This window comes from Homalodisca vitripennis, chromosome 1 (genome assembly GCF_021130785.1).
Source record: "Homalodisca vitripennis isolate AUS2020 chromosome 1, UT_GWSS_2.1, whole genome shotgun sequence".
NCBI classification, from domain to species: Eukaryota; Metazoa; Arthropoda; class Insecta; order Hemiptera; family Cicadellidae; genus Homalodisca; species Homalodisca vitripennis.
Genome location: NC_060207.1, coordinates 180535586 through 180563111, shown reverse-complemented (window position 1 = coordinate 180563111; position 27526 = coordinate 180535586). Strand labels below are relative to the sequence as shown.

The 27526-nt window shown below is 31.6% G+C and overlaps 3 protein-coding genes across 9 annotated transcripts in view; 1 reads left to right on the top strand and 2 right to left on the bottom strand.

Moving 5' to 3' along the window:
- LOC124352809 (ferrochelatase, mitochondrial-like) overlaps window positions 1-8173 on the bottom strand; it is a 29337-nt gene extending 21164 nt beyond the window's left edge. The window contains 2 exon segments of the mRNA XM_046802496.1: window positions 680-857; window positions 7913-8173. Of these exon segments, the coding sequence (XP_046658452.1) occupies window positions 680-857; window positions 7913-7925 (191 nt within the window). The 5' untranslated portion in view covers window positions 7926-8173.
- Window positions 8174-10280: 2107 nt separating this feature from the next.
- On the top strand, window positions 10281-22310 carry LOC124352808 (adenosine 5'-monophosphoramidase HINT3-like). 2 transcript variants are annotated; one of them, XM_046802495.1, is made up of 6 exons: window positions 10281-10705; window positions 13771-13888; window positions 15078-15144; window positions 17943-18069; window positions 20974-21075; window positions 22103-22310. In XM_046802495.1, exons 1-5 carry the CDS (start codon window positions 10628-10630, stop codon window positions 20998-21000), a joined length of 417 nt encoding a protein of 138 aa, XP_046658451.1. In that variant the 5' UTR covers window positions 10281-10627; the 3' UTR covers window positions 21001-21075; window positions 22103-22310. The 2 variants fall into 2 exon arrangements, with proteins under 2 accessions (XP_046658451.1, XP_046658450.1); XM_046802494.1 differs by lacking the exon at window positions 10281-10705 and adding an exon at window positions 11957-12060.
- The window catches only part of LOC124352807 (mitochondrial enolase superfamily member 1-like), a 53937-nt gene continuing 48462 nt past the window's right edge, over window positions 22052-27526 (bottom strand). For all 6 annotated transcript variants that reach the window (XM_046802489.1, XM_046802491.1, XM_046802493.1 and 3 more), the window contains exon 11: window positions 22052-22209. In XM_046802489.1, coding sequence (XP_046658445.1) covers window positions 22099-22209 — 111 coding nt within the window. In that variant the 3' untranslated portion in view covers window positions 22052-22098. The remainder of the gene's footprint in view (window positions 22210-27526) is intronic.

Sequence of the window (27526 nt, the reverse complement as noted above, 5' to 3'; positions counted from 1 at the left end):
CTATCTTTAATGAGTTAATATCCATATTAATTTAATATAATATAAAATAATTAAGCAAAAACAATTATGGAATTTATAAAACTTCATACGTTAAAGAGCAGCGTAAAATATTAAGCAGAGCTGAATTTTATTTTTTCTATTTATTACAAGTTTTTATAGTTGAGATCACTGCAAATACGTTCAAATTGTCATCAAATGTGTTCATAGAATTTAAGTTAATTGGTTTATGAAATACCTCAAACAACATTATCAGATATGAAGAATTACTTTATATGTAAAAAAGTTGTGAATACATTTTTTTTAAGAAATTATGATGATTACTCTATGAATTTAGAAGGAATTCCAAGACTAACCTTGACCATAGAATTAAAGATGAAAAATGAGCAGAACTGAAGGTAGACTATTGCTGGCATAGAATAAAACAACTAATCCAAACTTATACTATAACTTCAAAACATACAAAATTAAAATGAGAGATTTTTATAATATTCATCAAACCCCAAGGCAAGAGACTCGTCACACTACAAATTATTACACTTGTTATAAAAATTACATCATAGAAAGTCCACTATTATTATTTCAGGACAGTTGTTATTTTATGCTTTAATGCTTAGGCTATTACAAACAGACTGCACAAAGAAAATCCTATATAAAAAAATCACTATATTACAACTCTTACCCTTGAACTGGAAGTTGGATCATGTCTCGATCAGTCATAATTCTTAAGAGATAGTCATGCACTTGGTCTGTGTTCTGAGGGCCTCCCATGTTTAACATGAGAATTGCTGTTTTTGGATTAGCTGACTTGGAGGAAGATACAGAAAATTGTCGAACAAAATGCCGTAGAATGTTTCCTCCTGAAAACAAAACCATGCAAACATGTAATATAAATAAAAATAGTAATAATAAAATCACTTTAAATATTAAAAGTTTTTAAACTTCATTACTTTAACTCTTTTAGTACCAACATCCAGGTAACTTCAATTCACATTAAAAATAAACGATCTTTCTGTTAAACATGTTATATGCTGCATAAAAACAGCTGATCAACCAGTAGCAGTGATGATATCCAATAATCAGAATGGTCTTGCAAAACTTTTTTTTACAAATGAATGCTTTAAATATTTTATTTTTTGGGATAAATTGATATAAATTGGTAGATATATTGAAAATTGTAGTGTAAGTTTGTTTAATTTAGGGTTATATTTTTTACTATTTCTTTGATATTTAATCCTAAAAACATTTCTTTTTAATTTCAGGGTTTATTTTCAGAGATTTAAGCTTTATTTTTGTATTTATCATATATCTGAAAAAGGTTTTAGTATCATAAAATGTCCATACACATATTATTGACAAATAAAACTGGTCAATAAATTGGTGGAGATATATGGATGATACCTAAGTAGTTTTTCCTCATGATCACACTAAATTGAATGAGTTTTTGGATCACATTAATAGTATTTCTCAGTCCATCTGCCTCACAATGAAAGTGGAAGTCCAAAACAAGCTTCCTTTTTTGGATGTGTATATATTAAGAGATAAGAATGTTCTTAAGATTATTGTTTTTCAAAAGAAATCATACACAGAAAAATATTTAAACTATGAAACAAACCATAAAAAATCTGTGGCCACCGAAGTAGTGGCCTATGTTTTATCTGATAAAGCAAAGATCTTTTACTGAGTAAGAGATGGATTAAAAAAGAAATTTGTAAAGTTCAATCGGATCATGGACGCAATAGATACCCTCTATCAGTAATAAACAAGTGCAAACGAAACAGAAGACCTGTTCTATTCATTTTGTTGACTAATGACTTCCCAGCTCTAATTCACAACTACAGTACCAGCTGCATAATGTATGCAGACGATACAACCCTCCTTTTAAAAAATGACACAGCTCAAGAATTGTACGACAACTCTGTTGCATCTCTTCAAAAAGCCATAGCCTACAGTAAACATAATGATTTAGCAATAAACCCTGACAAGACAACACAAGTACATTTTAGCAGAAAAAAAATTCTACCCACTAGTATCCCCAATGTAGCAGTGGCTGATCAGATTAAGTTTCTAGGAATAACTCTAGATAATGGACTCACATGGGCAAACCATGTAAAGCACATCTGCAATAAGATCAGCACTGGTGTCTATGTTGTTAAACGCATTAAATGGGTTGGCACTCAGGAAGCGGCAAAAATGGCATACTGCGCTCTAGTAGAATCTCATATTAGATATGCTCTTACAATCTGGGGAAGCTCCTCGGGAAATCTGAAGAGAGTACTTGTACTACAAAAGAAGGCAATTAGGACAATTGCAAACCTGGAGTCCCAGCAAAGCTGTCGTCAAGCCTATCAGACCCTAGGCATACTAACAGTACCTGCGCTCTACATCTATGAAGCCATTTTATATGCAGACACACTAAACCTGCAGACTCACATGGACCTTCACAGCTACCCCACACGCCATGCCTCTAGATTCGTCCTACCCCAACATAGAACAGCCCTCTTCGAGAAAAAAACCGTCATACGTAGGCCAAAAACTGAAAAACCTCCTTCCAGACCACCTCCGGACCCTGACTGGCAACAGACTGAAGAGCTTGCTTAAAGAATTCCTGTTAGAGAATCCTGTGTACAAGATAGAAGAGTTCCTGGAATTAATGAACACATCTCCTTAATTCTACTTATTGTAACTTGACAAATTACTGTTCTTAATGTTCATGTAATAAATAAATAAAATTAAAAAAAAAATAAAATAAAATAGTCATTCCTGAGTCAGTAAATCAGAATAAAGATAAATTTGTATTTATGTCAATCCCTTATGTGCCAGAATTATTGGAGAAAATTAGGAGATTAGGTAAAAGTAATACATTAAAACCGTGTTTAAACACACAACACTCTTAGACAGTTTCGTTAAATAAAACGAAAAAAATAGCACCAAATTCCAAAAACTGTGTTTATAATATAAACACAAAAAGACCATTAACCGTTAGCGTAAAAGAACAAAGAAATCATGAGAAAGGACCTACAGAAAAGTAAAAAATTGCACATCATTGTTGGCCTGAAGACATCATATGAATTGGGATGAAGGCAACATAATATTTCAGGAATCTCATTTCTTTAAAATTAAATTAATCAAGGCTTCAGACAATTAGCAGACCAATCGGTCAGTTAAATATCAGTTGAAATTAGGCCGCTTTGGTTGCCAATTCTAAAAAAGGACCAAACAAGGCAAACTAAAGTATCAAACAAGATTACAGATTTGTAATAAATCAATGCAGAGTCACAGTATGGTTTTGAGAAGTTCATCGAGAATGTAACCAATAATGTAAAGACCCTCTTCTGTTTCCTTTTTTACCACCATCTTGTTTTTGCAGTGAAAATCACCATTTACTATTCACATCTTGTTAGTTCTCTGTGGTTGTTAGGTTAGTGCAGACCTATTAGAAAATTTATCCATGTTATATAATTCTGTTATTGTAATTTCTGAGGCTGTGTTTTACTTGTTGTTGTTATTTGTTTATTTGTTACATACCTGTTTTAATTTGTTATTTATTTATTTATATTTTAAAATAATTTAAATTGTGGCGTGACTGTTTTGGCAACTTCATGTTTTGGGTACCAAATTTTCCTTGTCTGGACTTATGCTAGTTTTTATATTTGTGTCGATGCTATAATTACTGTTTTGTTTTGATTAGACACATGTTTTAGAGATAGTCTGTATGGAGTTGACACACAACATGGTTGTTGTGATTCCTGACTTATGCATATCACAATCCTCCTGAATGATTTCTTTATGATATGCATTAGGTTAGTTATTAATCTGAGGAAGAGATCAGATTGCTGATCTTGAAACAGTATTACTGATTTTTGTATTACTGAACAATGGCAAATGTCCTCAAAAATCATATTTCCTTCAAAATCCTTCCATTTTTCAAAAACAAACTCCAAACAAAGAATAATAGTCTAGTATAAAGTGCACTGACGAAACTAACTTGTATACTGAATATGCAGAAAAACATCACTCACTATTCTCTACCACTACAAAAGAGAAAGAACAGCATCAGCCTCTTGAAATTAACCATGCAACAAAATGTAACCGATCAAGAAATGTAAACAATGAATCAACTTGGAGATGCCCAAAGAAATTAGGCAATGGCAAACAAAACTGAAATAACAGAGGAAAAATCAATGAAAAGCCAACAACCGTTAATTTAAGGTGGATCCTCCCACTGGCTTTACCAATGACAAGTGACTCGTACAAGTGTACACCTGACCGCAAAAATACCAACGTAAGGTGCGGGAATCTAATCCGCGGCTCCAAAACTATCTCCCACATCTGAGAGTAGCATCTTAAACCACACAGCAATCCTGACTTGATGTCTTGAATGTGCAGATAGCTCATCTAGGATACCAGTTGTTCCTGTTCGAGTCAACTGTATTCCATGCCAGTTCTAAGGTTAAACGCAGTTGGTAGACCTCTTCCCCTACTCAAATTCCCTGTCCTTTTTCACATGAATGTTGATAACCGCTGTTGACCCAACTCTTATACCTGCCCCTCCTTAGTTTGTTATCATCCCAAGTAAATGTGAAATTAATGGCCCGAGTAACAAAAGACGAGTTTCACATTATGTTTCTATCGCTATTGTTCTCCTAAACAAAAAATAAATAAGGTTTTAAGAGGTAGGAATAACAAATAAGATGTTATAGAACACTAAAAGTAGAACTACTTTTCTCACGTGGAGTAATAATTCCTTTTTTTAAATCTATGCCAGGCATCACTTGGTCTTGTTATGACCATGAGTTAACCTCGTATTGGTTTCTACTGAAGTCAGAGCCGTTGCACTATCTTTCGATATGCAAAGACAATAACAATAGTGCTAAAATCAGAGGAATTTGATCTAAATAAAAGACGTTTTGGTTAACTTTGACTTTCTAAGAATAAAACTTCATATCTGCCTGACACAAGTGTTTCTGGCCATGGGGCAGCAAAGAAGGCAACAAACAAAAAACATCCCGTGAGGTGGCACCTATCACTATTGATCAAATTCTAGAGGGTCTGATCATGAACACCTCTGGCCATTACTGCCAGCTAGGAAACACAACATAAAAAAAGCAAACAAATATTTATTGTGAATTCACCTAATCATACCGTCCTACTATTTTGCAAGAAAAGTAGTTCCACTTTTAAAGATATAAAATTCATCAATTTTCATTTTCTTCCCCTAAAACCTTATATTGTTTTGTTCAAACAAACAAGGTACATAACTATATGTGTATACAGAGTGTTCATTTGAAAACTTCAAACTCGTATTAAAAGACTTATAGTCCAAGTATCAAAAATCTGTAAATGGGAGTGTATAATTCTAATTGTAGGAACAAACAAATTATTTTCACAATGGGGTGCTCACCCCATGCCTCGTGTACCCAAAGCCAAAATTTTGAAATGGCAACTAATACCTTGTGACACCTCAAATTGAAGCTCATAAAAAATGCTGCTCTCACTAAAACAACAGTAGGGGAGACTTTAATAAGCGGCCTAAACTCGTTATTCGATTGCTATTATTGAACAATTCGATATATTATTCAACTTCGATGTATGTAATCGTACACAATAAGAGTTATAATAAAGTACCATTACTAGAAGAATCTCGTACATTACAATTTTAAATACACAAACTTTACAATAACATTACAAAACAACAAAACCAACTATGGTCTAGACTTAGATATCAAAGAAACCTTACAATATTTATAACTTGCCAGCTCGATATCAATAAGTAACCCCTTTGGTGAAATGGAGGAAAGAATTCTCCCCATGTGTTACTAGGAGCCAAATCCACATAGTGAAGCTACTTAAACAAATCTCGTCATTTATGAGAAATATCTAACATATTTTCTCATATTCATCGCCATTTCCAAAGTCTCAAAATATTAGCTACTTCTTGTTTATTATTTACATTAAAATAGCTAATAAGCTGAAATCATATTTATAAGTTAAATAAATTGTAATATTGAATTATCCTTTGGATAAAAACAATCGAACCATTCGATAATAGCAATCGAATAACGAGTGTAGGCCACTTATTAAAGTTTACCCCAACAGTATCCTGGTAATAGGCTACCAATGAATTACCTGTTACTGACACTAATACCATTTGCAGAACTGTAATGGCAGCAAGTGCAGTGGTTTTGCACATGTTTTATTTGTATCAGACACGTTTATCCGTCAAAATAGTAAAAAGTAAGTCATTGTTATACTATTTTGTTTGTTATATTTTATAAACACATATTCTAGGTTGTTTTTTATTCACCATGATATTATTACTTTTGGTACTTTGGGATTATACCGACCACACCCAGACATGAATCGTTATTTGACATTTTGCTTCTACTGATTACTAGATTAGCGTAGAACAATATTTCGTCAATATAAAACAGGAATTGTCTTATCGCAAACCCCTCCCCACCCTCAGACAGAGGTCAAAGTCGAGCGGTCTAGTAGATAACGTGATTGCAGAGTCTCGCCGCCCGTTCAGCTGGTACGTCGCTTTGTTGTACTTCCGTGTTTTACCTCTACATTTCTCCAAACACAAAAATTCAACAAAAACAAACATTACCAAACTAAAACTAAACTCTTTATTGAAAAACCACTCAAAACTTGTTTTTATTCTTGATCACACTCCGCCACCCAAAATGCGAGTGCCTCCGGCCATCAGCGCGGGGCAGCACCGAAGGTCGACGAAAGAAAAACATCCCTCGAGATAGTACCTATCAGTAAAATATCAAATTCTAGAGGACGAGCTGATCAGAAATATAAATTGAATTGTAATGGAAAGGCAATTATGTACCGTGCAAATGATGTGATGCCGCGCCCTGCCCTAATCGGGATTCTTCGAGAAAGATAAGGTAACAGCGACAACAATACCGATCACAATACCTGGGAATGCTTTTAGTTTTGTAATTAAACAGTTGTTTTTTCATTCTATCATGTTTGTTTCTATAAATTTATATTTTTGTGTTCTTCATACTGGTGTGGTCGGTATAATCCCAAAGTACCTTACTTTTTATACTGTAATTTAAAATACAATGTAATTTTGTATAAGTAGTTGTAGCGAGGATTCTTTACTCATGAATATTGTAAATTCTATATTATCGATCACTCAAGTGTTGGAAGCTTATTATACTGTGGCCCCTAATAGTTGCTTAATAATGTTGAAATTTTGACTGGCAACTCTGGTCACTAACTTTACTGTTACCTCCTCCTCCCCCAACCAAAAAATCCCGATTTTCCCTGGCCCCCACATCGATGGACTTAATTAAAATACAACCTACAAACTCCTTCCTTTATATATCGAATAACAGAACTATCAATCAATATCAACATATATGAAATACTAAATTAAAGACACAAGATTCAAATTAATAGAAATAGTAAAAACAATATTACATAGGCCTATTGTAATAAATAATTTTAAAAAACCACAACCACTAATCAAACAAAACATTAAGACAGTGACTTAAAAAATTACATTTAAATAATAAAGAAAACGTAACAAACGTCTTGGAACCAAGACACAGTACGTTATCATTTGTGTTATTTTTCAGTTTTCTAAATATAGCCTAACTATTTTTTATTTAATAGCAGTTACTTATAGAATAAATTGTTTTTAGAATATGTAAATGTGTGTACAGATTCTTTTAGTTATTGTTCAAATTAATTACTATTGGTTGAATATAGGCTATCCATGGGTATAATTATAGTTTGATAATTTCGATTTAAAAAAACCGGCCCCCTTATCACACTCTACCCAAGCGTACCTAGTCTAATTATTTTTATATAACCGTTTAGCCCGCTATATTGTATTACAATTCTTTCTATAACTTGAAATTATCTGTTAGCTATAGCCTAATAAACTTACCAGTGGAATGCATTTTTTATATTTTTTTAAACAGAATAACTCAAATACAATGTACAATTATTTCTGTGTTAATTCCTGAACAGAATTTCATCCACTATCAAAATTCTTCACAATTTAGTAGTGATACAACGAACGATACAACTACGATTATATTATATCAGCACGAAGGATACTGCTTCTGCCAATAAGAGCAGAAGCCAAGATTTGAGAAGCGAACTTATCCACCAAATTGATGAGATAACCTCTTGGATGGAGTCAACGAACTCAGTGAACAGATGTTTGTACTGGTCATTGATTCTGTTCACATCGGCTAAATTATAACAACACTTTTTCACATCCAGTGCAGTCATTTATCCTCCATGTGAACATTGAGGGGATAGATGGAAAACAGACATATGCCAGCATAGGCCCTAATTTTGCGTAATTAATAACATGTTTTGCTTCATTATGTTTATGTTTTAGTACAGCCCTGAGACGCTCGTTGGTATGGCCGGCATACATAGTTTTATCTCTTTGTTTGGACTTTTTGCTAGATGTCAAGATCACAGTTGACAACGCAAAAGCATAAATAACCCCAGATGATAGTCATACGTCGAAATTAAAGTGATAAGTTTGGATAGTTTGGCTCAAAATGACTGAATCACATTAACGTCAGCAAAAATGTAGTGTCCTTCATATCGAATCGAGAAAAAGTATAAGACTTTAATCATTTGAAGATAGAGTAAACAATAAAAATGTAAATACTCTGTGTGATAGTAATAGGCCACACAGTGTAATTGAAAATGTATGAGAATTAGTTCAAATCCACCTTCAAACAATATCTAGTCGTGAATCTCATTACTGTAGAGATAAATCAAAATCAGTCCTAAAATGTATGTACCTTTAAGCTTATTTACAAGGAAATATAGCAGAATATTAGAATAAACTCATTTACCGCAAATTGTATATACACAATTACTATGTTTTTTTCTATACTATGCACAGATATGTGTGATACTTGCTCTCAATGTACAGTAAAACTGAAGACCAATCCAAACTACTAATGCAAAACTATCTATAATATTCATAAAAGAAGGTATAAACCATTAAAATTTAAAAGATGGCCTTCTTAACCACGTCGTTGTGGCGATAGTAAAATTTTACTTTTAGAATTTAATTATGCACAAACTTTTCTGTTGCCGAAGACAAAATGAAACTGCATAGTTCTAAAAACGACTATAATGTATGTTCACCTCTTTAATGTACAGTGTCACACTGACACGACGCCGCGGCGGTAGCAGTGTTTTGTTTTACTAACTTAAGTCAAAGAAAAATCCTGATATTGTATTTTCTTTGTGTACAACTTTATTAACAAAAATTGGAAGAAAATTTTGAATTTAAATAAGTAAGGAGTCTTTCTCTCAGACAAAATAAAAAACAAATTACTGTTAAAGTTATGTAGCTGGTTGGCAGTGGATTTTGGTGCATCTGTGACGTTTTATTCTCCGTAAGAGGTCATAGCTTTCGCCAGTGTGACCGATTTTTTTAAATTTGTTGAAGAAATATAAATACATAAAACAATAGGTCCACCTCTTACAAACTATGTTGTTATTCTTTCAAAAACAAAATGAAATAGCTCCTTCATCATAAAAAAGTAATCAGAGGGATTAAAAACAACTGTGAAGAAAAACGATCCCAAACAAAATTCATTTAAGATACAATAGTACTCCAGGTTGAAGTACCCTACCTTAGATTGTGTGTTAGTAACTCCTTCTTTAGACCTTGCCAACCCTTTTTATATAAAATTTCCTGTTACCAAACACGTTTGAAAATCTTCTACTATCGGGCAAGATAATAATGAATCCAACAAAAGTAATCAATGTTAAGAATTTGCTTAGATTTTTTAATAAAGCTTATGTATAGTATTATTAGAGTTTCTTTTAAGGCTGTCATTAACATGAAGATATACGTGTCTCTGAAGTTATCTTTCCATTTATGTCTGTTGAAGTATATACATTTTACTTATATAACGTATTGACTTTTGATGATAGATAAATGTTGGTAAATATATTTTTATGTTGCTTGTCATTTTAAAGTAAATGTATTGCTGGCTAAGAAATTATTGTTGGTTTCACTGTTTTCTTTATTAGGTGTGGAAAATTACTGTTATTTTATTGAGCCCCAATTATTTATGTTTTGAAACTGTTCAATATTAAAAAAACTCGGAAAAAATGTTTATTTTAACTAGAGATTCGAAATCATAAACTATGTAAAAAAGTTTTTACATATTACTACATTAATATTCTGATTTGAAAAATTTATATTGTATGGTAACTGGATTTTGATTTGTTGGCGACACTGTTTGTCACTAGTGTCAGTGTTACTGTCATCGTCTGCCCGACTCAGCCCAGTCGTCGTCTGCTAGAGCTAGTTGTGGCTGTCCAGTGTTTGTGAGCCAGTTTGTTCGTGGACAGTAAAAATTTGGTAGGAAGTATTCGAAAAAAAATATTTCTGTTTATTGATTAGACAGAAAAGGCATAACACATTAAAATAAAATAACATTAATAAGTACAAGAGTTACGGAAGTGGGACATTTTGGACAAATAACATTTGAGTACATTACGTAGTTAGTATAGTCAGCCTGTTCTTAAATTGATTTTTATTCAGTCCATATTGAAGCACATTAAATTTGCAATTAATATTAAAATAAATTGTCCATAGTAATTTAAAAACAAAATGATGAGTAATTCTCAAACTCCGTGTGTCTTCTGTGACATAATACAGACCAATGACAGCTCAAAAATAATATATGCAGTAAGTAGCCCTACTGAAATAAAATGTAATAATTGCAATGTATATGTTATTTATTTCGTATTGTTGATTGACATTACTTCTGTATACGTATTTAGGGACCATTAGTATCTACTTATCATTGAACAAAGTATGATTTGGAGTATAACTGCATCTTTAAATATGTTAGTAACCAGGATGACCGGGCACAAATTTCTAAAAGGAAGATAATAAAGCAAAGAGGACTATATTAAATATTCTTATAAACTTTGTGAAAAACATTTACTTATACGTTACTATAAAAACGCACATTATAAATTAGTACTGTATTGCTTGTAATGCAAATAAAAGAAACTCAAATTGGATTTGGTTTTACATATAAATCGAAAAATAAAGGGATTAATTTTATTAAAGTGTATATTTATGGAAAAAGTCTATTTAGGCTATTATTTTGTATGTGAAATAAGATTTAATGAATTATCAGGCTATCAGAATTTTTCTCTTTAATACTGTAATTATAACTGATTTACCAAAATGTTAAAAATATATTAAAAATAATATTTGTAAAATAGGTTAACTGAAATTAATTCATTTCATTGATTCATTACATTAATAGTAAGCCATAATCACAGACATATATAAGAAATTATCACTATAACAGAAAAATATGTAATGTATTATTAAAATATTAATCTAGGCTATCATTCATAATACATGAAAAGGAAATCAAGGGGTACTAGTGTCAGTGCAGCTGAGCGAATAGAAGCAACAGTGAGTCAGTGACACTATACACACTACTCAATGTACAACTGATGTGTGTGCTGCAATAATGTTTCATGGCCTGTCTTGGGGACTTCGGAAATCGGAAGAATATTTTAACATAATGCTACTATTTTTGAAAATTTATGTTCGCTAAAAAGCTGGACATTTTACATAATTTTCAAAATCTGGGAGGACATGTCCTCCTAAATCCGGACGTATGGTCACCCTGTTTGTAACTTAGACCTATTTACTTCTTGCCCTGCACAATGTCAAGATTTTTCTGAATTCTTAAATTCCTTACTTAAGCTGATTTTAAAATGATGCTTACTTCTCCAAGCCCTGCTTGACTCTGTAATACAAAGTATTTGAAGTAACTTTTCCCTATAGCAGAATTTTTTATTAATAAGATTTTTAAAAAGATTATTATAATTAAAGAGACTTAAAACTCACTTGCTAGTTTGGTAACTAAGGGTATGCACCAAATTGAGTTTCTGCATGACAAATTCATTTATGGATATAAAACAGCTGACATCCGATTTTTCACACACTGGCAGTTTATGTGTAAATTATTTGGTGCCAAAAAATCAGACATTGGCAGTAAAAGGGTAAACATGGCTGTAAGTATCGTTCATTATTGACTCATGCATATTGTGTATAACCAGTATTTTAAATTTTAATCTTATGTGGCTGGTATCATAACTAACATCAAAGTCTTCTGGTTCACATTGTGTTGAAACACTGCTTACACAATTAACTTCATGAAATATTTTTGGCTTCACTATAGAGAACCATCTTCATTTAACAGATGCTAAGCCAAAACTGTTTGTTATGTTGTGATCATGATCTAATAAAACAAAACTGTTTTTATGGCTATCAGTATGATGCATGTTAGCAAATTTGGAACTATTAAGCCTAATAAATATAGATGTTCTAAATTATAAATTAATTTTATATGTGTTTGTGTAGCTTACAAACAGATTACATAGTTTCAGCTTACAAATAATTTGTAATATTTCCTTTGATATCACTAGTGTGGTTTGTAATTTGTAAATTTTTAGGGTTTTATTTTTTTTTCAGGAAAAAAATTTGAGCAATTAACCTACTTTCTAGAATTATTAACCAAACTGTACTGTGAAGTCTTTACAGCTTTTTCTTTAAAGAAGTAATAACGGGGGTGAAACTTTAGTTTTAAAGTTTTTGGGTAGCATACGATGAGCATACCTGCTTTGTTTATATGGAAATTATCAAACTATGTATATTTATTATACCCATTGATATAATCAACCAATAGTAATTACTTTGAACAATAACAAGTCATCTGCACTGACTGTACACACATTTTCACATTATAAACATAATTTGTTTGTTCTATACTTAACGTCTTTTAAATAAATAAAGATACTTAACTTTAGAAAACTAAACAAAATAACACTAATAAAAATTATTTAACATGTTTTTCTCGATTTCAAGGTTTATTTTTCTGTTTAGTTTTCTTTATTATTTAAATGACATTTTTCTTGTCGCCTATCTAAATTTTATCGTTTGATTAATGGTTATGGTTCCTTTATTATTTATGACATTACGTAAATTTTTAAACTATTTTCATAAATTTAAAACATGTGACTTTAATTTAGTATTTTAGATACGTTGATATCGATTTATAGTTCTGGTATTCGATATATAATGTTTTGGTGATTGTAATAATCGATATAAAAACTGGCTCCGCTTATCGTACTCTGCCCAAATTTTTATTATAAATGTAAATATAGAAAAATGTAAATATAAAAATACATTTAACATGTATTCTGGAAAAGTGTTTACCTAGTTTCTTGTATCATTATCATATTCAAAGAACTGTCTATTTAAATTTTAAGGAGTAATTTTACCCCACAATGTGAGGTACAAATAAAAAAAGACCAGGCTATAGTCTCTACTGACGTTCCCTTAGCTGAGGATGATACATCCACCATTTTTAATCTATACATAGACAGACAGTTCCCATCATGTCATTGCCATAGTCTGTCACTGTATTTGGCTTTTTAAAGTATTTTTGTGCAATATTTTTCTGGCTATTTTGAAATTTTATAACCATTGATATATGGTAAAAGTACGAATAAGATTGACAATTAGTTTTAGATTTAGAACTATTGTAATATTGTGGTTAGTAATTATTTTTTGTTTTAAGAATGTTTACTTAAAACACCAAAATCATTATGCAAAAAATAATCAAAACCTCTCAAAATTTGTTCTGAACTCCCAGGTGATTTTAATTCAGGACTTCTTGGAGGCTTCAGAATCGTGCTGCAGGAAACTTGTTTTTATTATAGGATGATGAGCTGGTGGTGTTCCCTGATATAAAACCTGCAGCTCCTCATCACTACTTGGTTGTGCCTAAGAGCCATTTGTTGAATGCCAAACAGCTCGGTCCTGAACATAAGCCGTTGGGTAAGTTACTTGCTTAACATTAATTCAATAAAGTCAAGTCGTACTTTGGATAATAAAATTAAATATGAAATTAAAGATTTACAAATGCTGCTTGTTCCATGTAGTAGTAAAATTTACTAAGGTTAAGATCCAAGTAGTTAAAGAGATCGAATAGACACTCTTAGTTCCAATAGTTCAGGTGCAATTCAACCACAGAGTAAAAAGAAATTCAGAAATAAGCTTTCCAAACTATACAGAAAAATATTTTAAAATATAAGTAATTGAATGTAAAAAGAATTAGATCACACAATGAACAAATAAGGAATGCCAATTTACATCTAAAACAAACATCCGTCAGCTATAAGAAGGATGAACACTTAAAAATTGTGTGATTTAAGGTACTTGAAATGAAAGGAGAATAAGAATTACCACTAATTAAATTGTCATACATCTAAGTATAACTTTGCAATAGATGAATAATGTTCTCTACAAATAAAAAAAATAAAGAAATATATAGTTGATCCTCTACAGACCTACTCAGGATGAAAAATTATGTGTTGAGGGACATGAGGTATATTAAGTAGAATATGTGATGTCTGCTGTGTAATAAATAATAAAAAATCTCTTAGAATTTAAAAATAACGATTATGGTTATGAAGAAGAGGCATATTTTTTAATAGTAAGACACCAAAATTTGAAGTTCAAAGGATAGCATACCACAAACCTGAGTTTCACTCCATTTATTATAATCATGTAAAGCATAGTAAAAAAATACTTTGAAAGTTCAATATGCCAACTGATCTATACTGTATTAAATTAGAACTGTGGCATATGAGATGTTCAAAAGTCAAAGAATCATATATATATATATATATATATATATATATATATATATATATATATAATTATATATATATATATATATATATATATATATATATATGTATATATATATTCATAAATTTGGTTCTCAGCTGGCCAGGCATAACTGTTTTAAAGACTGAACATTTGGTTTTCATTTGGTTTAGCCTTTTTGTCTAATAGTCTAAACGTCTTTTCATTTTTAATTTAAAAATCATAATCATGTAATGAATACAGTAGTAAAAAAGTACCATAAAGGTCATCTGGAGGGGAAAATATAATAATCTTCCAGATACACTTCATCACTCTTATTTGATTTTTATTAATTATCAACACTTCATTTTTACAGTGGAGAATATGATAGAAACAGCAAAACGGATTCTTGAAGAAAAAGGATGTGATCTGGCCAATGCAAGGTATATATGTATTACTATTATTATTTTTAATAGTTTCATAGTTTGTATGCAATTAATAATTGAAGGCAAGAAGAATAATCATGTGAGAGTTGAGCAAGCAGTTTTCTAACACCTTAAAACGCTCTGAGAATATTTGTGTAATTCTTCTTTTTTGTAGCTAAAAACAATTGATTTAAACAGAATGGTTGCGTTAAAAACAAGTAAGATACAGCTTCCTACCTGTACAATATGGGACCGTACAGTTGTGCTTTGTGCTCTGTACTTAGCCAACCGCTTCCCAAACAGTCCAATATAAGCATGCTACTGAACAAGCAATCTGTCCACTTTAAGTGGCATAAGAAAGTGGTGCTATTACATAAGTACACTGATTCTTTATACAAGAGGTAATCTTATTGTCTTTAACTAATTATAGTATATTTTTTAATCTGGGTGTCTCTGATGTTGAAACAATGTAAAGAGTCCATTTTGCGCAACTTTGTCACAGACTTTTTTATCTCTTCAGATGAACCAGATTCCAGGATTTAAGTCCGTGACAGTGTCAGATTTCAGATGCTGCACTAAGAGGAAGGTGAACTGGAGCTAAACTCAACATTCACACCAGTCATGTACTGACTTTAGGACAGCCGGGATAGAATCAGCGACTGTGCACTGCAGTCAACGTGTTAATCTATTGCAACAGTTAGGTTATTTCATCATAATCATGCAGAACATAAACAGGAGGAAAAAACCCTTAGATCGGTTAATATTAAGTATTCATTAAGTTTCAATTGGCTGTATACGGAGTGTTTAATTATATTATATTATTTAATATGATAATTCACTTGTATGAATATTGTATTTTATTAGGTCCAGTTCTAATATCTCCAAGGTAAATAATAATAATATCAACATTACAGTCATCACAAAAGTAACATACGATAATAATAAGTATTAAGTAAATCATATGGTATATTTAATAATAATATTATATTATAATATTATATATAATGTTAGAATAACTAACATTCCTCTCCTTAAGAAAATCTTACAGTTGAGTCTTTCAGGTTTGATAATAATTCTCTTGGGCCTAGATGGAACTGCATAAATGACTCCGGAGTAACAGGCACGTTCTCAACAGGTGACTCAACTTCTGTTGGTTTATTCACTGGCCAATAATAAAACACTTCATTGCGTACCATTTGATTATTGTTTATATTTATTTTTTATTTATGGTTAAGTTATTTTTTTAATTTTCTTATGAAGATTGAATTTTTTCTTTAAATTCTCCCATTAATCTTGTATGAGTGAAATCTCAGTTTTTCTATTGCTTCTCCTTTTTCCCAAATCTTTGAGAACTTATCTAGAACAAGTATCCTATCATTATTATTAAATACATCTTCTGATTTTCAAGATATATTATAATAATACTGCGGGTAAACCTTAGAAATAATCTAATCATCTTGACAATGGAGGGCTTTAGATGAGAAGTTTTAACAGGAAGTTTGGTTCTTAAATGACAGCTCATAAGTAACTGGGATGGCGAGTAGTCCAATCCTGCCACTGGAAAAATCCTGTAGTTTAGTAACTAAAGATCTAAATCCCTTTTTTCATACTGGGCCTTCTTCAACATTGACTTGACAATTCCAACACTTTTTCAACCAGCTCATTGCTTTTAGGATATAAAGGACTTGATGTATTAAACACAAAATTCCATTTATTTCCAAACTCCTTGAAATGGAAAGAGTTAAATGAACTGTTATCAGCTATAACCATATGTGGAATATCGAATCTTGCAAATATAATTTCAGCTTATCAATGATTGTAGCTATAGACTTATTTCTTATGGTTTCTACTTCAATTCATCTTGAGTAGTAATCTACTAGTATTAAGTAATACTTCTAACTGCAAATACTATTATTAAGAGCAGTCCACTGCCAATATGAGCCAGTAATCAAAACTTTCAAAATATATCACTTACATTTGATTTACAACAGTGTTACTGACTGGAAAAAGTCGCTTAAAGATGTTGGATTTTTCAATAGGGTGATCACTGGTAATGAATCGTAGTTCTACAAATCTGACATTAAAATTACAAAGCAAAAAGGGAGAAGCAAAAGATAAACCTCAAACCAAAAAATCAAGAAAAAGCCAATTGAAAATCAAAGTCATGGTCCTAGTTTATTTATGTTGAATGTATAGTTCATAAAATTTCTTCCTGAAATATAAACAATAAATGGTGTCATTCAAATTTGACTCAAGGCGATGGATGTATCCTTCACCGTGACAATGCACCTGCAAATTCAGCATTGAGTGCTCGCCAGTTTCTGGCAAAAAATTAAATCAACCGTCCTTATTCACCAGATCTATCTTGTCCCCTGAAACTTTTTCCTATTCTCAAAGTGGAAAGATGTGATGAGAGTACACCACTGGGAAGATTTCGACTCCCAAGGGTGCTTTAAACAGTGGAAAAGAAGATGGAATAAATACATAGCAATGAATGGAGAGTACTTTGAAGGGGACAAATATTGATGTAGACTAAGTTTTGCAAAATAAAGTTTTTATGGCCTCAGTTCGTGCATTCATTGGACAGACCTCATATTCTGCGCCTACTAATTATAGAGAATAAATGAAAAGTACTGAAAAATAATAACTGTAAATACTGGCTGTTTGATTTTACTGTTGATTGGAAAAATATTTAGTTCAAATTTACACAAATAACTAAGCGTAATCCAAGGAAATTCAGTATTGTTCTTTGAGTTATTGTAATATAAAAATAAACATAGTTCATTTTAATTCTTACTGTGTGTTAATGGTTCCAGTCTAGGATTTCATTGGCCACCCTTCAATATGATATCCCACCTCCACCTCCACGCTATAGCCCCTCAGTCGGAGATGGGGTTTGCAGCCAAACTCATGTTCCGACCTGATTCTTGGTGGTTTGTCACTGTGAGTATACTTTCGAAATTATTGTATTTCACCAATTGTGGGTCACTGATGGAATTTAATATATGTTCTGAGATATGCACATATTATCTAGTGACAAATAATATTTTTACCTTTATGCATAATTTATTTTACATTTTACATTAATAATGCTTTAATGTTACCAAAGAAAATATATAGTTTTTACGTAGAGAAGACATGCTATAGTATTGAGTATGGCTCATTTTCTTGACTGGAAATGGCGTAGTCTTGCTGAACCAAAACAACGCTAGTGTTATGCTATGGTGGGAAGTGATTACTCCACCTAGTAATTCTGGCACAAAACTATCAGAGTCCACTAATTATTAATTTTGGTCATACCATGTAGTGTAACATGCCTTCTCTGTATACAAATAATAACTAAGATTCTCTTAGTGCTTAATGCAACACATGAAGCTTCAATAAATTACTCATGGATTGTAGATGAAACTGTAGCATAAATTATGGATCCATTGGATGAGTTTCAAACCATGAGAGAAATTTCAAAACTGATAAATGAATGTTAAATGTTAAACTAATCTATATTTTACATTATCACAAATTAGTTTAGAAATCTTGCCCACCGATTCAGAAGACTATCTTTTCCTTAGTAAATATATACTCTTACTTTTTGTTATGTTCTAAAAACTCCCAAAAATCTCCTTATTCCAACCCTCTTACTGCAAATAAAAATCGTCTACTAACCATACAATTTACATGTATTTCAGTTTACAACACTATGTTTTTTTTTCTGAAATAATAAATTTTGTAAATTTTATTATTACTGTCTGAAAACATAGGTCATTACAAATAAAATTATACACAACACGTTATGTATTAGTTATAAATATTTATGAATTTTACGAAGAGAGCCTGTAAAACCTCAAAACAAGTGTTCATTTCACAAACATGATTGATATCCAGTGTTAGTTGTATACTTTTTATAGCACTATTCTTTGTATAATTGTATATTTCTAAGGATAAAGGATGATTGAACACAGGAGAAAAAACTAAAACTCATGATATAACTCAGATATAATATTGAAACACGATGCACACACTAAAGCATGCAAGATGATAACTAAACCAGAAATTTCTTAATGATGGCATATCACATACCATTAGGATGGCTTGGTTCAATGGTTCAGCCAATTCATTGATTGGCAACTCTGGAATGGTGTGGTTGGGAAATGGTCAGATACCTATTACTCGTATCTATTACTAGCACATACCTGTGGCTTCACCCGCAATTTTTATGAAACAAACATCCCATGTATTTGATTGAATAGCTCCCACGACTTCAGTAACACTTGACTATTTTTGACCAATTTACAGAAACTCCAAAGTCCAAAGTTCATAGCTTTCTAGTGAAAGTACTTGTAATGTAATATGATAGGATCCTATCATATTTAAAAAATGAAATTAGTCATATATCGTGCGTCAGGTAGTAATTTTTTAGTGTTCATGATTAAGAAGGCCAGAGTTTAAGCAAAATTGTGATTAACTTCATATTTTAGTTTTTGCACTTCTAGTTCTAAATTAATTATATTTCCAACACAAAATTGGAGTTATTTTACCCTGGAGAAAATATAAAAACCTATGTTTAATTTTGAAATAATATTGGATTCAAAATATTACAACTGTCTAAATTGTATGAATGTACAAATTGTTATTGAAAATTAAAAACTAAAATCAAAATCAATAATACTAACACACACATTATACATTTTATCGTACTTACATATGACAGTTGTCATCCATCTTTGAACATGATACACGATACAGTAAAGTAGATGTCCTTGCTTCCCAATCCATGTTTGCTTTATCATACTATTTCCTCTGTCCAGTGTAGTAATTACAGAATTTATATACCTAATCAGTATCGTATACCTCATCAGTGAGAAATGGATGTGAAGTCCCCTCACGATTTTCTGTCATAAAAATTGCATTTAATATCTCGTGTATTGCTTTGTGATTCCACTTGCTGTCTAAGAAAACCAAATTCAATACCTTACATGTACACATTCAAATTTAGTTCAGTGAGGTAAAATAAATTAATTGGTTAGCCTTGTTGCCACAATGTTGAAATAGGAAAATGTTGTTACTTTTGTTATGCTTTCACTCTATAAATGTAAACTAATTCAAAATTGTACTTAAACTAAGTAACATATTATCGTGCTGTACTAATACAATGTCTACACAGAACAGTTTATTACATTTAACAGGCTCTGTTTCGCAACTTTATTGACCAAGATGAGATTTTTAACTGCTTTAGAGACCAGTGGGGGTTAGCCAGAGGAATTTTCGAAATAAGAATACATCTATATTCATCACAGAGACCCTAAGAATGTCCATGTAAAATTTCAGTACAATCGTTGAATAGTTTATGGGTGAAAGTAAAAACAAACAAACAAAGGCACTTTTGCATTTATAATATTAGGATTTTTCTGGATTTCAAGGTAAATTCTGTGTGTTCAAGTTTTATTTGGACAAGGTATATTTTTCATAAAATTTTGGTTTATATCCTAGTAAATACTTTTTTTTATAATTGGTTGTCATAGTGGCTTGATTTCAACAGAAAGTTAACTCAGCAGTTGGCCTGCTAATTTTGTGTATTAAACCTCACTTAGTTTTTGTGTGGAATACTTCTATTCACAACATATTATGCGGGCGTCATGCTATGTCATGTAATGGTTTCCAAACTAGAAATCTTGGACAATTTTAGACGTTTTTCAGTAAGCCTTTCCCCGTAGTTTTTTTGTGTTTTGTTTTTGTAACACACAATGATGGTAAATGTCTGTAATCCTGGTATCCTTTCACAGCCCCAACATTTGACATGGTGTTGGTTAACCGAGATTATTAGTAATTGCTGTATTTCACTTGTTGCAGCCTCAGTACGTGCTGTCTCGGCTGTGATTCTACTCTCTCTGATCTGGTCTTAAGTAGCTGGGAATTATTAATATAGCCTAGACTGTAGACATTAGAGAATAGGTAAGTGGACATTTATCTTTAATATGGAGATAATTTTGGTTAGTTGTTTTATAGTTTGTATGAACACAGTATGTTAGTTTGCTACAAGTGATCTTCAGAAATGATAATTTAGATATTTCAATAAGTAAATATTTAAATAGTATGAAATAAAATCCAGTTAATGTAATGTAGAACTTGATATTTAATCTTTTAAGTCACGTACACGTAAATGGCCTAATTGTTTAAGCACTGCAGTCTGAAGCACAAAATTGTATAAGCAGTCACAACTCATTTTTACTTGTTTTCCACTGGATTTACATAAAGTTGTTGTCACAGTGGATCCTCTGTGCTAAGGAATGGCAGAGTAACCTAGTCCCACCATATACAATCTGCTGAGTAACATTGTTCTTATGGGGCTAAAATCAATATGGTCACCAGTACAGCTAGCTTATAAGTAAGCAAGCTCAGGCTATACACTTAGTGTTTGTAATTGTGTTACTTTATGCTTAAATTTAATCTGCCCAAACTATTAAAATTTCAAACTCGAATTCTGTTTTATAATTATTGAGGATACAGATAACCAGTCATTACTCCCTAGAAATACTGGAAAAAGGCATAAACATGACATCTGCTAGCTGCTGTTCTGCTTCTCCTAGTCTATTCTCCTTGACCCTCATTCTCTTGTCTACCAACAATTTGATGCTAGTTAAACATTTTGAGGTGGAAGAGATGGTCATGTGGCAAAATATTTGTGTAGAAACCCAAGGATGCTTTACCTTCATTTTGATCCGATTAACTATGAATAATCACTATATTTTATTGATTTAATTGTATTTTTGCAGTATAATGGGATTAAAAGGAAGGATGTAAATTCATTAGAACATTTGTTAAGTTTATCAATACTGAAAAATTTGGACCAACATATATGAATAACATAATTTAAGAAAAACTATGGCCAATCACTAATGTAAGGTTATCACAGAATAATTAAACAAAGTTAACATAAAAATAAGATTTATTTTATAATTTTAGTTTCAATGTATTTCAGGGTTTCTTGTAGATGCCCTCCTTGAATAGCTCCTGCCACCTGGCTCCGTACGGGTACTCGAACTCTTCGGTGGCCGAGTACTTCAGGTGCGTGCTGAACCCGATAGTCTACAACAGAGTTTTATATTTTGTTATTCTCAAATATATTGTTTATATTTTGTTACCATTGTTTTTGCTTACTATTCATTAAATATATGTGATATCTCTAACTGACTTTATAATTATCTTCCTAACTAACTCTCAACTAATGAGATTCTATTAGCCTGTAAACTTTGCTTGTTGTAAATTTCACTCGTATTATACAAAGTTTTTTTGATATTTAATCACACTGTTATGTATAGTCAAATTAAGATATAATTTGTTACAGATTTTGGTCATTAGCCTTTAGGCATTTTTTAAATGTTTTTATTATTAATTAAAAGGAATTATTTTAAGTTTAACCAATCCTCTAAATGTAACATTTTATACAATATTCTTTTCAGAATGATTTGTAAAAAGATATTAGAACCCAAAAAGATTCCAAAGTTTGTTTGCAATTTTAAAAATCAAACTATGTATATAAAAATAGTAAAATATAAATTTTGTTTAAAATACTATGCTGATTTCATAAACATAAAATTTGTAATACTTTACTTTAAAAAATAACATGTTTATATCAATTTATGAAAATATACGCACTTATTCTTTTCCTCATTTAGGGAAGGGGCTACAAACAAATAGCAATACTTATAAGTAAGTCTCTTGTTACAATTATTAGTATGATACATGGTATAGAAATTAACTAAATATATGAATGAATTTATATAATCAACCTATATTTAAAATAAGCTAAATTATACAACCATCAGCTGCTTGTTTACAGACTTGAGCGGGAGTAATTTTTTTTTCTTTGTTTTATGGAAAAGATATAATTAGTTTTTCCTTCTTTTAGAGAAAAGATAATAAAAAAATCATACTACCCATGTTTATTTATGAAATATCAAACTCATATTAACATTTTATGAGGTTTATAGCTTACTGCTGTAAAATCAGTTAAGTATGTATTACTACGCATTATAACCAATCAGCTAGCATTGAGTTGGTTAATGGATTGGTAATAACTGTCTGAGCAACACATGTTTAAGTAATCATGTGTTTTAAATTAAATAAAAATAAGCTCATAAGATTTAATTTTAAGTACATTTCATAGACTGATTTAATCCTCATAATGGAATCTCCAGATTTTTTTTACATTGTCATTAAAATCATGGTCCCCAGAACCCTAACTACAAAATTTATATAAAAACAAAGTAGGAGTACGATACATGTGTTGCCTTCTTACCATGCATAGCTGTAATTACAGGTTATAGACAATAGACAATATTCCTTATTCATAAACCTTGAGTTTAGAATTTTTGTCAATACAATACAAAATCAAAAACCAAGTTCTTAACCATTTCATTCTGAGATGTATTGCGGTCAGACAGAAGAGAAAATCTGCCAGCCTACTGAGTTATAATACCAAATATCATGGATAGACATGCACCTTCATCGAACTAATTCTTGTCTATTTAGAAATGGAGTTTCATGCAAAATTTCAAGTCTACAGGTCTGTCCTATTTCAAAAGATCATGCAGACAATAAGAAATGAAATTTTTCTGACTCTGAGTGATTTCTCTGAGTGATAACCTTTGCTAACGCTCAGCTAATGATATAGTGCAATATAATGTAGGATTGTGATCACAATAACTGCCATAATGTTTAATAAATTCAAACTAAACCTGGTACGGAGACAAACCAATACACACCAAGACTGGCAGTACTAATCAATATACACTTAACGTTACTGCTGTTTGCATTGGTGCTAAGTTTTTATCTAGACTATTGCATAGTCTAGTAGTCTGTTCTATTTAGTTTTAATAATATGGTACCTGTTGAATGTTGGCTGGGGGAAGGAGAGGAGGGGTGAATATAGATGGGTTTGACCTTGTACTGACGGACAAAAGACGGAACCAGAACGACGGTGTAATTGTATATGTAAACAAACGCTTATCAGTGACAGCATCACAAATAACCTTAGGAGACGTATACGGAATTTCACTTGACTTTACTTACTATAATAAGCACTTTAACTTTTTAGCAATATATAGAACTTTTGATAGTGATGTAAACAGTTTTATTGAAGCTTTCGACAACTATTATATGAACTTAGAACACAACAAAAAATGCATTATGCTGGGAGACATTAACATAGACCTTTTTACAAATAACGAAATTTTAGATAAATAATACTTGAATTGCCTCACTGGCCACGGACTTGTACAATGCGTGGACAGAGCTACTCGGGTGACAGATCACAGCACGACCTGCTTGAACCATATCTTTGTGAGATACGACGACTGGCAGCAGTGCTACAGACCACTACAGCACCGCACTTAGTATTACACTCGGCAGTACTGCCCAAGACACCCCCTCACTGCCCATCACATACACAGACCGAGCACTGTTCACCGACAATCTTACTAATACTCACTGGGAACCTGTACTGAACTGTTGTGATACAAATGAGTGTGCAAATAGTTTTGCTCATATTGTTTCAGGTGCGTTATCAAGTTCAAAAAAACAAATTAAAAATCCTGTTACACGTAAGAAAAAACTCAAGCCATGGATTTCAACCAACCTAATAAGCACTATACGGAAAAGAGATAAAATAAGCAAAATTCTTAAAAAGCAACTTTTTAATTGTGAATTACGAAACCAATTTAAAAACCTTAGGCAGCATTTGAGCAACACTTTGAAATACGCAAAGCGGCAGTATTACAGGAATAAACTGAATGAATCAAAAAGAGATGCAAAATTGTTTTGGGAAATAGTGAATGAATTGGACGGGAGGGTTAAAATTAGAGACGTGTTTCCAATAAAAAATTTTCTTCCTGGAACGACCACAAATAACAAAGAAATATTAAAACAAGTTAGTAATGATTTCAATACGTTTTTTTCATCTGTTGGTAAAAAGTTAGCAGACGATATCATTGTAAGTGGGAACCCAGTGGTGAGAGACTCTGACTTTAGATTGAACACGGACTTCACAATACACACTGTGACTGAACAAGAGGTTGCACGGCAAATCACTGGACTGAGAGGAGGATCCGCACCTGGATGGGATGGGGTTTCGGCGGACCTGATAAAGTCTAATATGCATATTATTTTGCAGCCTTTAACACACATAATTAATTTAAGCATATCAACTGGCGTATTTCCCCAAAAATTCAAATTGGCTAAAATTTACCCCCTTTATAAATCAAATTGTTTTACCAACAAAAGCAACTACCGCCCTATTTCATTGTTAAGCGTGTTTTCCAAAGTTTTAGAACGTATAGTGAAGAATCAGCTAGTCTCATATTTACAAAACAACAATATATTGAGTGTGTGCCAATATGGATTTAGATCAGACAAGAATATTAATGATGTATTGTTTGACGTAAATAAGGAATTGAACGACAATATCTCAAAAAATAATAGGTGTTTACTCATATTTTTGGATTTAAAAAAAGCGTTTGACTCAGTTGATCGCGCAATCTTGCTACAAAAAATGGAAATGATAGGAATCCGCGGTACTGCTCTAGCATGGTTCACTAGCTACTTGAATGACAGGAAGCAGGTTGTGTCTATATGCGGAGAAACTAGCGATCCACAAAGTGTAGACTACGGGGTAATACAAGGCAGCACATTAGGCCCAATTTTGTTTCTAATATATATCAACAATATTGCAAAAATTCAGTTACAAGGCAAACTTTTTCTGTTCGCAGATGACAGTTTAATATTTATTTCAGGAAGAAGTTGGTTAGAAGCACAGGCCAAGGCATTGAACGATTTGATGAGTATAAAACAGTGGTTGGATCAAAATATTCTGTCATTAAACATCTTAAAAACAAAATTTATGCCTATTTCTTTAAGCATTAACTCAGAATGCCCATTCAATGAATTGAAAATTCATAATTGTGGAACTTACACAAATGTAATATGTGATTGTAAGAGTATAGAGAGTGTAGTGTCCTATAAGTATTTAGGTGTGGTTTTCGATCATCGTTTAAAGTGGACGGAACATGTAGCTTATTTACAAAAAAAAGTCAGAAAATACATTTATGCATTCAGAAGATTAAGTGATATTTTAAGTGACAAAGAAATTAAAACTGCGTATTTTGCTTACGTACAGTCTGTATTATCATTTGGAAACATTGCATGGGGAGAAGCTCTAAAATCGGTCCTTGAACCTCTTTTTGTTATTCAAAAAAGTATTTTAAAAGCAGGGTTTAGGAAAAGTAAGAGATATCCAACTTACAATCTTTTTCATGAAACATCAATTCCTTCCTTACGCCAGTTGTATATAAAAAGTATATTAACCCTTTTAAGGCCAATGACCAATTGAGTTGCACTAGTCTCAAATGCCAGCTCCTGATATTGCTCAGGTACCTTGAAGGCCAGGCTATTTTTGTTCCTTTTTGCATAGTTTTAGTAAATAAGCTGTAACTTCCATATTGCTTAGTAAAAACTGATAAATCTTTTTTTAATTTGTTTGTAAAATTATAGGCTTAGACAGGAACTATAAGGTTGGTGATAAAAAATAAAACATATTTTTACATACATGTTTGTATGTAACATTTGTAAGAGTAATTTACTTTTTTTGGTTTAACACCTCATAAAAAAATACAAAAGATTGTTTTGCACCCAACTAACACTTATTTTCTAAAACTACATATTATTTACAACAAACATGCCAATTTTCAAGTGCTTATCAATAATAAAAGTGAAGTAGGCACGAATTATTCAAAATCTGCAACTGCGGCTTATTTGTGAAAATTGTAGAAAAGCTAGTCTTGTCTTCAGTTTATACACAAAATATCTTTTTTCTTCATACAACTCACAAGAATCCATACAAAATAAACACAAAACACTGTTAGTAATTAAAAAGTTTTAAAATTATTATTATTAGGCATATTTACATTGTTTGGTAAATAAAAAGTTTCTTTAGTAACAAAACTGACCACCGGTACCACTAGCAAGTAAATTGTTTACTAAAGTGTTTTCACTTGTAGGTGATTTGCCTCTCGTTCTTTTGCTCATATTTACACTTAATAGTTCACTGCAAATACTCAGAAATACCTATAACATCGTACACAATTACTGAATTGCATCAACAAATTATAACCACAACAACTTTAACCTATACACCACAACGCCGTTGTAGTAAGACAGACGATTTCATCGAAATGCATAGATGTATAATAATAGAAATGATGCAAGAAACGGCAGTGTTTGCGTTTACTCATGAAGCCCATCTAACCCCAAACAAGAAAATATCATATTTTGGTGGCATTTGGAAAGTTTACTGGCCAGTAAACCGGAAATAATGGACGGCTACCTATTGTAGCCGTCGGCCGCGAAC

What these genes read in the sequence shown, in the direction of transcription:
- LOC124352808 (XM_046802495.1), top strand. Translation starts at nt 10,628, where the DNA reads ATGATGAGTAATTCTCAAACTCCGTGTGTCTTCTGTGACATAATACAG. An exon ending in TGTGATCTGGCCAATGCAAG is followed by an intron (nt 15,145 to 17,942) that starts GTATATATGTAT and finishes TAATGGTTCCAG; the next exon opens with TCTAGGATTTCATTGGCCAC. An exon ending in ATTCTTGGTGGTTTGTCACT is followed by an intron (nt 18,070 to 20,973) that starts GTGAGTATACTT and finishes CACTTGTTGCAG; the next exon opens with CCTCAGTACGTGCTGTCTCG.